This window comes from Rattus rattus, chromosome 4 (assembly GCF_011064425.1).
Source record: "Rattus rattus isolate New Zealand chromosome 4, Rrattus_CSIRO_v1, whole genome shotgun sequence".
Taxonomy (NCBI): Eukaryota; Metazoa; Chordata; class Mammalia; order Rodentia; family Muridae; genus Rattus; species Rattus rattus.
In genome coordinates this window covers 120,611,033-120,627,423 of record NC_046157.1, presented here as the reverse complement: position 1 = coordinate 120,627,423, position 16,391 = coordinate 120,611,033, and the positions used below count along the sequence as shown (strand labels likewise).

The window sequence follows — 16,391 nt, the reverse complement described above, 5'->3', positions numbered from 1 at the left end:
ACAGAGGAATGGATACAGAAAATATGGTACATCTACACAATAGAATACTACTCAGCTATCAAAAACAATGACTTTATGAAATTCATAGGCAAAGGAATGGAACTGGAAAATATCATCCTGAATGAGGTAACCCAATCACAGAAAACCACACATGGTATGTACTCATTGATAAGTGGATATTAGCCCAAATGCTCAAATTACCCTAGATCCACAGAACACATGAAACTCAAAAAGGATGACCAAAATGCGGATGCTTCACTCCTTCTTTAAAAGGAAAACAAGAATACCCTTAGGAGGGGATAGGGAGGCAAACTATAAAACAGAGACAGAAGGAACACCCATTCAGACCCTGCCCCACATGTGGCCCATACATATACAGCCACCAAACTAGATAAAATGGATGAAGCAAAGAAGTGCAGGCTGACAGGAACCGGATGTAGATCACTTCTGAGAGACAAAGCCAGAACATGGCAAATACATAGGCGAATGCCAGCAGCAAACCACTGAACTGAGAAGGGGACCCCCGTTAAAGGATTCAGAGAAAGAACTGGAAGAGCTGAAGGGGCTTGAGACCCCATATGAACAACAATGCCAACCAACCAGAGCTTCCAGGGACTAAGCCACTACCCAAAGACTATACATGGACCGACCCTGGGCTCCAACTGCATAGGTAACAATGAATAGCCTAGTAAGAGCACCAGTAGAAGGGGAAGCCCTTGGTCCTGCCAAGGCTGGACCCCCAGTGAACATGATTTTTGGGGGGAGGGCGGTAATGGGGGAGGGTGGGGAGGGGAACACCCATATAGAAGAGGAGGAGGAGAGGTTAAGGGGATGTTGGACTGGAAACCGGGAAAGGGAATAACATTTGAAATATAAATAAGAAATACCCAATTTAATAAATATGGGAAAAAATAAAAAATTTTAAAAAAAGCTATGCTGTGCCTGGTTGAGCTGGTCACTGCCTCATCTCATGCCTTGGAAGGAGAACAACAAGGAGAAAAGCTGGAGGCCACTTGACCCCTACTGTTTTCCTAAACAATGAAGCTCTCCCATAGTGTTTATGAGGAGGGGTGCAGGTCACAGACATATATGTACCTATAACTCAAGTCCCTCAGGCAGGTAAAATAGCACATGTATAACATGCATACATCCATTTTAGAGTACCTAGATCACAATACAATCTAGCCATTATACAAACACTTGGTATTTTGCACTATCTTGAGAACAATTATAAGAAAAATAATCTATATTGGTACAGTTTTCCTCCAAATACTTTCCTTCCTCTGTTGACTGAATCCAAAGATGAAGAGTCATTTGTATTGAATTAGACTGCAGTTAAAATGAACCATAGAATCCAGTAAGGATGCTGGTTCTCTGATCAATTTATATCATTGTTTAACCTTCAGTGTTAAGTCCTTTATCCTTACTTCTCATTTCTCCTGGATCTTTCTTTCAAAGAAATGTTCACCTCCTGCCTAAGTTTTTGATGTAGCATGTGCTGATTTTAGCCACTCATCAAAGCCATTCCTGAGTCTTGATCAAAGCTTTGAATTTTTTGACTTTTCTCAAATATTTCTCAGCTTAATTTTTTGCTCAGCCCCTTGAATTCACATCTCAAGCTTCAGAATTCTACTGCTTGACCCTTTAAGGATCAGATCAATTTGTTCTATTTTCAAAAATATCATTTGTCCACAAACAAGTTTTCTTGTTCCTTCACAAAATGATAGACATATCCAACCTTCATACAATCCCTCTAATAACTAAGTGCTTTTGTAGAATTCTGTAGGACCATAAGTCACACGGATTCTTTAAGAGTCTATTGGAAGACTCCCACTCAATAAGGTCACAGAGACCGGAATTGCTGCAATCTCAAGAGGTTTATTGTTCCAACATACGTTGGGGCCCCCAGCACGCAGGCAAGAGGAGACCCGGAGCTCACAAAGCACACACTTTTTATAAACATTTTGGTGGGGAAATTCAGCGATTGCCTGAGTTGGATGACTGCGATTGGTTACCCTGAACAACATTTAAAATTATTGGTCAACTCGAATGGGAGGGCTGTGTCCTTCATTTGGTCCTGTCCTGCTCATCTTGTGGAATTTTTGGTATTTCCTGGCATTATCTTCCCCTACCCCCGTAATTATTAAATATATATAACAATCGTTATATAATAGCCTACCCCTTTGGAGCAGATCACTGCATATATATGAAGATATACTGTCTTATAATGATGCTATATAGACAAGGAGATGACTTCTTAAGTCTTAATGAAAATCCTATAAGGATTCATAAAATCAGTGACTATTAAGCTCTTTTTATAGTGGGACTGCTATTAGGTCCTCTTCTGACAGTCAAAACTGCAATGACGACTCTGCCAGTCTCCCATGTGTCACCAGTTAATCGCTCTTAGATGGTAACCACAGTTTCTCCTACTCAGAGCACATTCCAAGAGGTTGTAAAACAATTAGCTAAAGGTCATAAAAAGGGAACTAAGGATATATTACAGGTGCTAGAACAGAAGATAAAATATTGACTGGGTTTATCTATACAAAACTTCACTAGAAACTTTGTGAACCTGTGGAGCTGAGACAGGTGATGGATGTTTTAGCCAGATAATCACTCCTACTTATATGCATGTAAACATTCTCTGTTGTAAACTTCTATTTCAATTTATGATTTGACTTTTTGTGTGAACTTGTGATGAATTTTGTAGCATGTGATCATGAACTCTGAAAGATGTATAAGAACTGAGGACAAAGAGAAGAGAGTAGAATCTTTTACCCTTAGAAAAAAATTTTCCCCTTCCCTGCTTAGGATCTTTCCACTTTCCCCCTTAGATAGCTTTTATAGAAAACTTTTTACAACTTAGCAATATACTCTGTAATCACATTTCAAAATGTCCCTTTTTCTTCCTGTGACTTCTGACTTGACTAGTAGGCTGAAAGTTAGAGGCCAGCAGTTCTTCTTAGGTAGTACAAAGGCTAAGGTGCTAAGTGCCAGAGACTGCAGTTTCTGGTCTCAGAGGAACACAGAAGACAGGTCAGCTACGATAGCATAGTAACTTAGACTTCGATAAGTAAATTTTTATTATAGCACAACCTAAATATCTCGTAAGACAATGTCTCACCCTCCACCGACGCTCTTCCCCCTCTGCTGCCTCAAGAGGAACCCACAAGAAAGATGCTCCCCCAGCAGGTGCTATGTTAAACAAAGACCATGATATACAGTTACAGAAATGGAATTGCCTAGAATTATTACAGAATATAAAATTTACCATTGGACGAAGTGAACTAACATTTAACATACATAATCGTATGTCCATCTTCAAATGTTAGAAATGAACATTATTGTATGTGCTAGCATAACCGAAGAACAAGTCTAAGAGTCCACATAACTGTTTCAGAAGGCTTGTACAGAGCTGACTTTTATTATCAGTTCCCACATTTTAATAAAAAATATAGTTGAGTGATATAAGTGAAATGGATTGTAAAAAGTACTTCTGAGCCTTGCACTCTAATCTTCATATATAATTCTTTTTAACATTCTCCTTGTACCATACATCTAAGAAACTTGGTAAGTTGTTATATTTATGGGTATTATAAAAGTACAGTAAAATGTCTTTAAAAACTTAGAAAACCATTTTGTATGTTTCAGGAATGTATTAGATACTTCAGAAAAAAATGTAACTTTTCTGTTCCTTTTAAGGGACACAGAGTTGAGTCATATATATATATATATATATATATATATATATATATATATATATATATATACAATTATACATTCCTTATCCATAAATGTTTGAATCCTATAATAAATATGGGCGTTCATGTAATTAGGAACCTCTTCAACTAATGAAAATGAAAAAATATACAGAAAACTTTCATCAATTTGATTTGAGTTAACAAAGTGAAAATTCAACCAAGACAATTTGCAAAGTAATCATTCCGATCACGGAAACAGGATATGTTAAGCACAGCTACACAATGTTACTAGCAGTGGAGTTTCCGGTGAATGTCTTGTTCTTGTGGGATGCAAAGGAACCTCTGCTTCACCAAGATTTTAAGTTTTCCTATTCTAAGTCCTATTGAACAGATTTATTCAGAGGTTTCAAACAGCAGGAGCAAAGATGTTTTTAAACAAATAGCAAACTTAAAGCTCTACCACCTCACTGACTTATCTAATCTTCTGTCTTCCCCCCAACCCCATGTTTTACCATTCAATATCACACACACACACACACACACACACACACACCCACACACACACACACACAATTATTGGCTTGGTTTTGTCCTTTGCTCATTTACATTTGTCAAATAAGAGTTTATAGACTATAAATATTTCAAGATCTGATTGTGAGAAGGAAAGGCTAGCTAGAAGTCCTCCAGTTCACCAAGTCAGCAATCCTTTAGGCACACCTAGAGGGGATCAGCAGACATTTCATTTTGTCCCGTAGGAAAAGCCAACATCTCTAGAAAACACCAGCATCTGCTGTAATCTCCGTGATAAATGTTTCTTTGATATTTGTATTTCACAGTGTTTCTCGTCACCTACATAGTTCTCATCCAGAATTTTTTATTCTTTTTTCCAACAGTTCTCTTTTATCAGAAAAGCCATAATTTTTAAGGTCAAAGTCTGTGTTTCTGTTTGGATTTGCTCATTTTCAGAGCCTGCAACAAAAGAATGCCTAAAACATCACATAACCTGCCAATGTCCTTAAGAATCCATTGCTTCATATATTACATTACATTGTGTTAAATATTACTTGTATTATACATATAATGTGTACTTGTTAAATATATGAAGACATGGGTATACAATTCCCAGGGATTGATGCTATGGCTTTGCATACATTATGCAAGTGTCCCACGACCAAACTACAACTCCAGTCCCCTTATACCATATCCTAAATCTAAACATTTCATGAAAGGATCAAGGTATCAACCTTCTAGAGAAATTATACATTTTAAAATAAAATATTTAATAACTGTTACATATGAGACATTTGTCACAAGACTTCATCTAGAAAATTACTCTTACATGAATAGAATAATAAACTGATTAAAATAAAAAAAATCTACCAGCATTTCACCTTCATAGAAAAGACATATTAGCATTTCTGTCAGAAGTGGGTGGGCATGAAAATGCAGCTTCCTTATGGGTGATATCTTTGAAAGATTTTGCTTTAATGTTCTAAGTATAGCAATGGGAGGTGAATATAAAAATCCATCTTTAGAGCCTGTCAGCCTTATTTTCAAAATGAATTCAGGCTCTGCAGCACTTTTCTCATCTAGTTTGATTCAAGTAGCCATCACATCTGTCACGGGCTCAGTGAATACATTTTGGCTCCTTATGGTCAATTTTAGTTAAAAGTTTATCTCAGAAATCAGGCACACTTGTAATTTCAATCATTAAAGAGCCTAAAACAAGGACTACAAGTTTGGGTCTAGCACAATAAAAAAAAAAAGAAAGAAAGAAAAAAATGAGAACCTATTTCATAAAACAACAGTAGAAAAAAAGTAAGGTCGAAGAATCAGGAAGAAAGAAAAGACCGAACAATACAACTAGATTGTAAGATCTTATTGCTTCCTTCATTGTTTTGTACATTTTCCACAACTCAGTAGTTCCATGTGAAGAATCACAGTAAGCATCTATATTCAACGGGGCATGTGAGTAAATTTGATAAGCATCTCTTCTACCGCAAGTGTACCAGCATCCGGTTTTAAGGGCATATAACTTTAATACCCAGGATGCAGAGGCAGGCAGCATGCAGATCTCTGTGAGTCTGGTTAGCTAAGACTAGAGAGACAGAAGCTGCCTCCAAAACTGGCAATTGCTTACACAGGCAGTTTTTCACTTTTAAATTAGTTAAATATGGTTATCTTGTCTGTTGAAAAGCAGGTTACAGGTTATAAGAAGAAAGTAGTGACTTACCAATTCTTTGACTGTAGACCATAAATCTGCAGTGCAAATACACATTGGCCACTTGCATTCTGAGAGTTTCTTTCTTATTATATTTTATTCTGTCTCAAAAGGCAGGCTTCTAATGATCCCCACTACACTAATTTTATAACGGACTCTCCTTCTCCTTATAGCCCATAGACTAAAACCATGGTTACAGAGTACAGAATAGTATATGATAACTTCCCAGGGAACTAGCACTAATGTCACTACATATAAAGAAAATACCCAAACTATTGAACCTTACGTAGAGTGATTCTTACTAAATCTAACATTCTATATCTGCATGTAGCTGTATATTCAACATGGTTTAAATATAAAGATCAAGGCAAAATTTTATAATCAATACTCTATAAAATGAAAGAATATGGAACTAAAATGTATTCCTACAAATAAATGAAAGGAACAATAATATTCAAACAAAACATAAAAGTTTAAAGACATCTCAATTAAATGACATCACATATTTTTCCAGGAAACAATTACCATTCTTAAACAGTTCTGTTAACCTTATCTTCTTAATTTTAAACCAGTACAAGCCAAAAGTGAAGTGAAGTCCAACTTCATACAGACAATCTTCTCTTTTATCCAATTAGAAAGTAGGCATATTTCTGTTTTCCTTATACCAACTATTCCTATGTTACATCCAGTATTTGTCTGATGTTTACCTTTTTTATATGACATATGTATTTCCCACCATTCAGTAAACTTATTACCAGTACTCGTGGACAAATTCCTAAGAGTTCTAATGACATCCTCATTCTAGTGATAAAGATCAAGTTTCACATCATGGCGGAGATCATTAAAATTTTCTGCATTTAGTTTATGACTTAAACTGTGTGCTCAGCCATCCAAAAGTCTTCTTAGTTTCCCTTTTTAGCTTTGTCTGCGACTAGACTGAAGACCAGCAGTCTTATGTTCAAATTCGCCGAGTAATGGTGCCAATAGTTAGTCAAATTCTAGTCAAGCAACTGTGATGGAATTATTTTGTAGAGTGTTTAACGCCTACGGTCAATGAATACTTTGTAGAACATCCATTATTCTAGGTTGTCTGGACAGGCCTGATCCAAGCAACTGAAAAAGCCTTGGGGACAAAATAGAGATGGAATTGCATTTCCCTGCCAAGAAGGGAATTTTACCTGTGGTCTTCAGGGTCAGCAAATTTCTGTCAAAAATTGCAGCAATTTTGTTTGGCCTATCATGTAGATTCATCCTCTCCCTACTTCTCTTGCCTTAGTACTTCTCTTTTTTAGCATTTCTATGGCTATGATAAAACACCTTGACCAAAACAACTTTGGGAAGGAAAGGATTTAACCCACTTTACAAATTTCAGGCCACATTCCACCCCTGAAGAAGTCAGGGCCAAAAAATGTGAGTCAGCAACACAAAGATAGGAAATGAAAAAGAAGCCATAAAGGAATTCTTGTTAGCTTGCTTACTCTGCTTTCTTATACCCGCAGGGCAACTAAGAAGAGTTGACATCACTCAACATTGGTCGGGACTCCACCATCAATCATTAATCAAGAGCATACCCAGTAAACTTACCTAAAGGCCAGTTTTATGGAGCCATTTTTTCAACTGAAAGTCCCTCTTCTCAAAATACTCTAGCTTGTGTCAAATTGACATAAAAACATCCAACACAGTCCTATTGATCTCACTTCATGGAGAGATCTTTGATATGTATTGTTTTATCACTTTTAGTATCCGGGCTACAGTTCAGTTCTTATCACATCCATTGTATATGTCATACCTGTTGACTGCTTACCCTAAAAGCCCTCTCTCAAACCTGATGGATGGAAATGATATTCTGCATCTTCTTAACTATGGGAATCCTACCTCACGGGGGTGACTCACTGTTCTCTGATTCTCTAAAACTTTTCAAAAGTGCCGTGTGAATGGCAAAGAACATGGTATGTGCTGGTTAATTTTAGCCAATTTAACTTAAACTAGAGACAGCTGGGAAGAGTGTAGCAGAAGATTCACTTCCAACAGATTGGCCTGTGGACATCTGTGTTAAATTTTTTTGATTAATGATTGATGGGAGGATTCAGCCCAGTGCGGGCAGTGCAAAGTCTAGGGAGGTGGTTCTAAGTTGTATAAGAGAAGACCAGGGAACATGCCAGTATTCCTTCAATGGTCTCTTGCTTCTGGGTTCCTGCCTTGGCTTTCCTTGATGATGGGCTGTATCCTGTTAGACAAATAATCCCTTTTTTCCAAAGTTGTTTTGGCTAGTGTTTGATCACAGCAATATAAACCAAACAAAGACATAGTGTGGCCTTTATGCTGGCTATTGTCCTTCCTTATGATAGCAGACACCACACACATAGGAAAGATCTAGAAAGCTCTGGAATACACAAATCTTCAGTAAAGCCTTAGTTAACAATGTTTCCCAATCAGTTTTCTAACTTGTAAGGTAAAGACAATATTGTTAGTCAGTATACAAGGTTACCATATACAATCCCTACTAATAGAGGTCATGCAAGAAAACACTACTATCACAAGTTTAATGAAATATACATTAGTGACAATGTTCTGCACTGACACACCAATCATGTATAAGAAAAACTTATGAAGTCACTTTGATAAGCTCTGTGGGAAAAAAAAGTGCTTATCGTTACTAATATCAACTAGGTAGTTATTTATGTCATTTGTTGTTTCAAACTTCATCCACCTTATTTATATCTCAAATAACTCAAAGAAGAATTTGCTATCACTGACTACCTTATATTTGAATGCACAGTCCAGATACAGGAAAGTTCGTACAGCTAAATTGTTAGTTAGGATATATCCCATGGCAATTTAGTTCCATTGTCTGTAACCTTCCATGCTGCACTGAATACCTCCTGTGAACACAGGCTGACTTTTCATAGGGCATATTGTTGAACAAGAGAGTACGTCTTTAAAATTGGTCCAAAAAAGACTAAGTGCTATGATGGAGGGAATGGAATGTACTTCAGATCGCGGCAATGCTATTTGATGTCCATATGTTATACATCCTCACAAATTCCATCAAATTAAAACAGACAAAAGCAACCTGTTTCTCCATAATAAGCTGCATGAAGAACAAAAGTTTCTATGAATGCACGTAATAACACCTAGCCAGTCTCTTACTTATTAAACAGCTTGTGTGGTAGGCACTGTTGCTGAAATCTTAAGAGAACGTAGGTGGCCCTGTATGAGAAAGTGTTCTATAGTTTTTCTTTAGTGTCAGTTATTTTTTAACTATGTATCTGGTTCAGCACAAGGAATTTAATACTGTCTACATATAGATCTCCATCATCACAGAAACATTGTAGTACTAAAGAGAAAACTAGTTCTTGCTAGAATAGAACCTTCCGATATTGACAAACAGGTGATTCACAGTGATCCATTTTAATTACACAAAGTGAAATAGCCCTTGCTTCTGCCTAAAGGATAGAATTGTACAGTGAGTAGCAATGTCTGAATGTGCAGCTCAAACTACTAATAGCACTATAATCTATCTACCTATCTATCTATCTATCTATCTATCTATCTATACATAATCACATGCCATTTATAATTAATATTTGGTATGACAGGCAGTAAAATTTTTCTTTAGTTCATAAACTTTGTATGATAAGAAGTGGCAATTAACCTCCATATCAATTTTACAGGGAAATTCATAAATATTCCTGTTCCATAGAAAGTATTTGGGAGCATTTTTTTCTGTGAAATCACTTTTTTTTCCCCTGTCCCTAACAAAATATTGATGCAGAACAAACATCCTGAGGGAGCTTCTTGCTCAGGTCTTTTAGACATTTCTCCCGGCCAGTGTGGACATGAACCAACACTACTGAAGGGACCCATTGGTTTTCTATTTTACAAACTTTTCATTTTCTCTAAAATAACCCCTAAGTTTGTTCCTAATATCCTATATTATATAAATATAGATATATGTATATATATATATGTGTGTGTGTGTGTGTGTATAGTTAATTATATATAATACATATTGGTATTTTATTTTTTTGAAACTAAATACATTTTAATAGAAAACAAAATACAAAATAACTCTTTTCAGAAAACAGAAATATTTAATCCTTTAGCAGACATCAGAGCTTGCTTTGTCCTTAGAGCATGGTCGATACTTGTGAGTGTGCACTCATGATTCATCCCGTTTACTATCGACACTGCAGTGAGGTGGAAGCAGGTCATTGAGGGAGAAAAAAGACCAACAAGCCACAATAAAGTTATAATAACGTAGTATATTAGTACAAAATACCTAGGTTTCCTACTACCTCCATGCTATCTTCGAAGTCAAACAGTCAAAGCTTACCATAACCGCATATTCAAAATCTCAAATGTTACATTTGTTTCTATTTAAGATTTTAATTCAGCTTTCTCTGAAAACTAGTTCAGATCTTTTGTTAACTATAAAGACACTTCTCTCCAGGGTCCATTTTAGAAATTATTTCCTTTCAGTAGTATTTCAGATAGTAGATCAAATCATTAAAATGATGGCATATGTATAAATGTTTCTTCATCTAAGTACAGTAATCCACGGAAATGCATTTTATGTCATGGTTTGCATTTTGTTTGCCCCCACCCCCACCTTTGTTGTTCTGCTTGTTATTGTTTTTTCGAGACAGGATTTTTTCTGTATCCCTGACTGTCCTGAAATTTGCTCTATAGACCAGGCTGGGCACAAACTCAGATATCCACATGCCTCTGTCTCTGCTGGGATTAAAGGTGTACACCACTACCGGCTGGCACTTGTTTTCTTAATTGTCAATTACATATTAAAATTGTACCTCATTTTCCATGATTAGCTGTTTTTGCTGTCTGTGTACTATGATATGAAGATGTATTTAAGGAAAAATAATTTTAAAATTGTTAAATTCCCCAGAGAAAATGACATTTGCAAAACAATTTAAATAAAGTCTAACTAACGATTTTTAAAAAGTTTCAGTGAAATACATGACTATAAAGAGGCTAAATAGAATATATTTTTCTTTTCAGAGAAACTTGGAGATAAAAACAACGTTTAATATGTTATATCACTTATTTCAGTAATATCAAAATAGTTTCAATATTTCTTACCAGGACATGTCAATGCATAAGATTTTTTTTTAAATTAGCACCACTATTTCAACATAACATATAACAATGTAAAATTAGATGATATCTCAATAACTATTTTACCTTTGCATTATAGGGAACATAATGTTTTGATAAGGCTTCAGGCATATGCATCCATGTTTTGTCTGTAACAGAAAAAATGCAGCAATGAATTAAACCATGAATTTCTATGATGCCATACGCATACATTCTCACCTGAAGGATGCCTTGCTGGAGAACGCAGTCTAATTTCCTGAACCTTTCTTAATTTAAGAAAATAAGGTCTTGTAAATGAAAATGTTAATTTTGTGGTATGTCAGTATATAGCCAAGGCTAACCTCAAACTCACTGTCCTCTTACACACGCATCACTTCCCCTGGTCCTCATTTTATAAGAACAGCAGGGAACTAGGAATAGTAACAATTATGCAAATTAGCATGAGTTTTATTTTGCGTTTACTGCTTTCATAAATGCTAAGGTATACTGAATAATTGCCAGGTAAGAAAAATATTATGTTCTTTTATAGTTATGATAACTTTAGTAAAAAGGTTTGCAAAATCTAAAGGGAAAAATACATTAAGGGAGGAACTGCTCTTCCATGAAGTTGATTACGTTCATTAAATGCAATGGGCTATAGGGATAATCTCTACTTCAAATTTAGAAAGCAATAGTTGAAGGTCTACTATCAGAAGTTTTGAAAAGTAATAATCTTAATTGTAGTAATTGGAAATGGTAGGCAAATGTAATCAAATATTAGAAATAAAATAATTCCAGAATGATAGGTTGCAGGGCTAGGGAGTTGGATCAGGAGTTAGCATGAGCAAAATGCTCTCAGAGCAAGCATGAGGACCTGAGTTCAGATCTGGCTTTTGCATGTAGCACCTTCATGCAGTACTTCACATCTCAGTATTGAGGAAGAAGAGGTATGAGGAGGCCTGGATCCCAGTGACCTGGATCATTCATATATATATATATATATATATATATATATATATATATGTCTAGTGGCTCATGCCAGTAATTCCAGAACTAAAGAGGCCAGGTCAGGTGGATGACTATAAGCTGAGTTAAACAATGAACTCCTGGACAATTTGACTACAAAGTGAGACTCTGTCTCACAAAACAAAGAAAAATATATATTAAGTATTACACACAGAAAAGGTGGAAATATAAAAGATTTATCATCAAGAAATCTGAAAAAATATACAACTTTTTTATCTAAACTCTTATGGGAATAAATATGTGAGATACTTGAGTGGAATAGGGATCCTTCATTTGTGGACACTGATGGTGGTGGTGATGATGATGATGATGATGATGATGATGATGATGACGACGACGACGACGACGACGACGACGATGATGACGACATCATTTGTGTCCACAAATGCAAAGCCTTTTTTAATCATCTTGTTGACTAAGGAAAGTGAAGCCACCAAGCTTAGTAAGAACTTGTCTCTTCCCTTTCCCTTGAAAACCTCCACCATCTGATTGCAACCAAAACAGCAAGTAATGAGTGGAAGGGAAAGACCCCAGGGAGGAAAAGAGAACAGAGGCCTAGACTCCTTGTTCTGTGAAGGTTTCCAGATCTGAGCTGATGAAAGAAAGATTTCCTACCATGTGCACATAGCACTATTGTTTAACAGCAAAATCAGACTCTCTATGAACTATTCTATAACACATGGAAGTCAGAACTAACAGCTAAAGTTAAAGTGTTTGGTTAAGTTCTAACCTAGAGGTAGAACAAAATGCTGATCAACAATTTTATGATGAAGATAATCATTTAACTTAAACATGGGTAACATGAAGGTGAAGAACCTTTTAGATGAATGAAATAATGCACAAGTGCGTGTATTTCCTATTCCCAATATGTCCTCCCACTGTGCACATGTTGAATTGGAAAGGAATATTGGTCCTTGAGATTTTTCAATGGAAATCAATTCAATTATCTTTCAAGTGTATGTTGACTTCTAGATGGGGCCTTCGGCTTTAAAGCTTTCAGGAAGACAACTGTAACCATATCTATGTATCGCAAAAGGACTGGAGAGATTTGTGGCCCAACTGATCAATCATGATGTAAATATTTTCCTGCAGCCCTTACAGTGTTGGAAAGCTATTTCTTGACTTTGCTACTACAAGAATGGAAACACTTCCCTTTTGGTGGGTTTTTAATCAGAAACAAGTTGTAGACATCAAACAATGTCACATTGCTTTTCTTTATTCAGATTATAAATAAATGTTTTCAGATTCCCAGGTTTGAACAGGGTCTGAAAGATCATATTATCTAAATTCCTACTGAATACACTAGTCTGCATGCCACACTCAAGTGTTTGTACCTCTTTACAAACAACAATTTAATAATTTCTATAAACCTTCACAAACTATGTGAATTTTCTTATGCAAAATCAGTGGCTTTACAGTTTACATTTGTTCGCCCTTCATTACAGTAAATGTCAAGTTTGAAAATATAACCCTTCAAATAAATAATGTAAAACATTCCTCATTGCATACCAAGAATTCTCAAACTTGACTTCCAGTGAAAGTGTTAAAAGTTGCCCCCAATTTGATTTGTGATCTGATCATGTTGTATGTGTCAGACCATCATTTGCTCATTTTAGTTCCAACAGTAGAATGCTCACTTGGCTGGTATGCATAGCCCCATGAATAGGTGCAATGTTTCATGCCTCTACTCCCAACACTTGCCATGTGGAAGCCAGATTATCAAAATTCAAGTTCATTCTCCTAGCGACACAGTGAGTTTGAGATCAGAAAGGGATACATGAGTCCTAGAATACTCAGTGAAGAGACAGAGTAACAGAGAATATACTTCACTAAATAAAATAGAACTCTACCTCTATAGTTGCTGGTTCTGGGTATCTATTGTCCATACACTAAATAATCATAGTTGATTTTACTGTTGGGTCATTTTTTCTTACTCAAGACAGTTAAGGTCAACCTCCAAAACTTTATGTGCACAGTAATGCAATAGTTGGATTTTCTATATCCTTCTTGGGCAATTTACAATATCTACCTAAATTTTAGTGTAGAATACAACCTAATTGCTCATTTATGTCTGTTTACTTATAATTGTACCTAATTGTCATCTCTTCCAGCTTTCAGTCATCTAGAAATCTGATTAACACTATTTAAATATTCACTCTAAAATCCCCTGAAACAAGTTAAATAGAAGATAGCTCCTGGGCCTCTACTAAAACACCCTTTCCATAAGGAAAGAATTTGGGTCATTTTATTCTATACAGTTTAATAGTATAGCATACAATGATATGTTCATATGTATTGTGAACTAAGCATATTAATTCTTCTTTTTAATTTAATGAAAACATATTAATTAGTAGTAACTACAAATGTGAATTGCTCTAATATAACCAAATTGCTTTGATAAATAGAAACAGCATGTGTCTTATTTGTACTTTGTTAGTAAAAAATACTGATTTGACTGCCAAGTTCTTACCTTTCTTCCTGCTGAAAGCACGGTTCATGATGTTGCTACTCCCAACTGCTCAGCTCTGTAACGCCCAGTACCCTGTTATAAACATAAAGGAAGCATTGATGACCAACCTCTGTTGTTTGCCAATTGCTTTGTTTGCTTTTTTGGAAAAAAGTCTTGCTATGTAGCCCAATCTGGTTCAAATTCAGGGTAATTTTCCTGCCTCAGTCTCACAAATGCTGGGGTTACATATGCATCACAGCATCCAGCTTTCAGTGCATTTTAAATGACAAAGCATTTAAGAGATGTTAAATACTCAATATATATAATAGTCTACTAACTCCCAAAGGGCAATAGATAAGGATAAACCTAAATACCTAATGTAATGAGGGACAGACTTAAGTGCAATATGTCAGCTAAAAGTCCTCCAAGGCATGCGTATTGTTTATTATATTTATCTGTAAATTTAAGGAAGACGGTTACTTTTCCTCTGAACTTGCTGAAAATAGTCAAGTTTGGAGTTCTTAACAACTGAGATGGATAGGGGAAAAGTTAATATATCTTTAAAAGCAAAATCATTTTATAAATACATTCACAATGTACAACAACTTGGCTAATGGACTTTTTGTTCTGCATAAGGGGCTATCCATCTCAGACACTTAACTTATTCAGCCAACCTTTTCATGTAAAAATTATTTCTATATACAAGCTCAGACATATTACAAAATAACAGTTTATGGAGTGGTTAATGTTAGAATCTCTATTTGCGGACCCATGGGAGTGTTAAGGTTTTGGATGAGTATGGAAGGAATCTTCTCTTTAAGAAGGCAGACATTTTTCCTCATTAATTAATTAATTAATTGACTTTACAGCCTTTATAGCAGCTTTTCTCCCTCCTCTCCTCCCACCTTCACACCCCTCTCCCATTTCTCTATCTCCTTCTCCTCAGAGAAGGGGAGGTTTCCCATCGAAATCTCAGCAGGACTAACTGCCTCCTTTCCCACTGAGTCCAGACAAGATAGCTGAGCTACTGGAAAGTGATTCGAAGGTTGGCAACAGAGTCAGAAACATCCCCTGCTCTAATTGTTAGGGGACCACATGAAGAACAAGCTGAACATCTGTTATATACATGTATGGGCCTACGTCTAGCTCGCACAGACATAGATTAGTTTACCCTGTAGGTCTTCTTGTGGTGCCCTTGATCATTCTGGTTCCCTCATTCCTTCCCCCCACCCTACTGTTCCACAAGACTATGGGGTGTTCCGCCTATTGTTTGGATGTGGGTCTCTGCATATGTTTCCATCAGCTGCTGGATGAAGTCTCAGAAGACAATGGATAACATACATGTTCATTTACACAACAGAATACTATTTAACTATCAAGTTTACAGGGTAAGATGGAACTAGAAAATACACTGAATGAAATAACCCAGACCCAGAAAGATATGCACGGTATGCATGTGGGAAGCTATGTGGGAGAGGAGGCGGGAGGAGGGAAGGCCGAAAGAGAGAATGGATCAGTGTCCGGGGTGTGAACTCTGGGTCCAGGGAACCTTCTGGGTTTCGATGGGGTTAACCCTAGCTGAGACTTCTATCAGAGGGGATAAGGAACCTAATGAGGCCACCTCATGTAGCCAGATAAGACTTTCCATGGAGGAGGGGACACCATTTCACACAAAATTAGACTGAAACAGAGAAGGAAAGGCTATAAAGAAGAAAAGAGGAAGGAGGAGGAGGAAGAGTAGGAGGAAGAGGAGGAGGAGGAGAAGAGGAGGAGGAGGAGGAGGAGGAGGAAGAAGAGGAGGAGGAGGAGGAACCTTAAAGGGGGGAGGGGGGTCTGAACTGTAGGAAAGTTTCAAGTAGCCAAATACTTCTTGAAGTCAGAGGAGGGGAGGAAATAC

The 16,391-nt window shown here is 36.5% G+C and overlaps 1 protein-coding gene across 5 annotated transcripts in view; it reads right to left on the bottom strand.

Moving 5' to 3' along the window:
* Window positions 1-14,576, bottom strand: part of Gulp1 (GULP PTB domain containing engulfment adaptor 1) — a 114,699-nt gene extending 100,123 nt beyond the window's left edge. For all 5 annotated transcript variants that reach the window (XM_032901058.1, XM_032901054.1, XM_032901056.1 and 2 more), the window contains exons 1-2: window positions 14,516-14,576; window positions 11,128-11,189 (exon numbers count right to left, since the gene is read on the bottom strand). In XM_032901058.1, coding sequence (XP_032756949.1) covers window positions 11,128-11,189; window positions 14,516-14,543 — 90 coding nt within the window. In that variant the 5' untranslated portion in view covers window positions 14,544-14,576. The remainder of the gene's footprint in view (window positions 1-11,127; window positions 11,190-14,515) is intronic.
* Window positions 14,577-16,391: the final 1,815 nt, after the last annotated feature.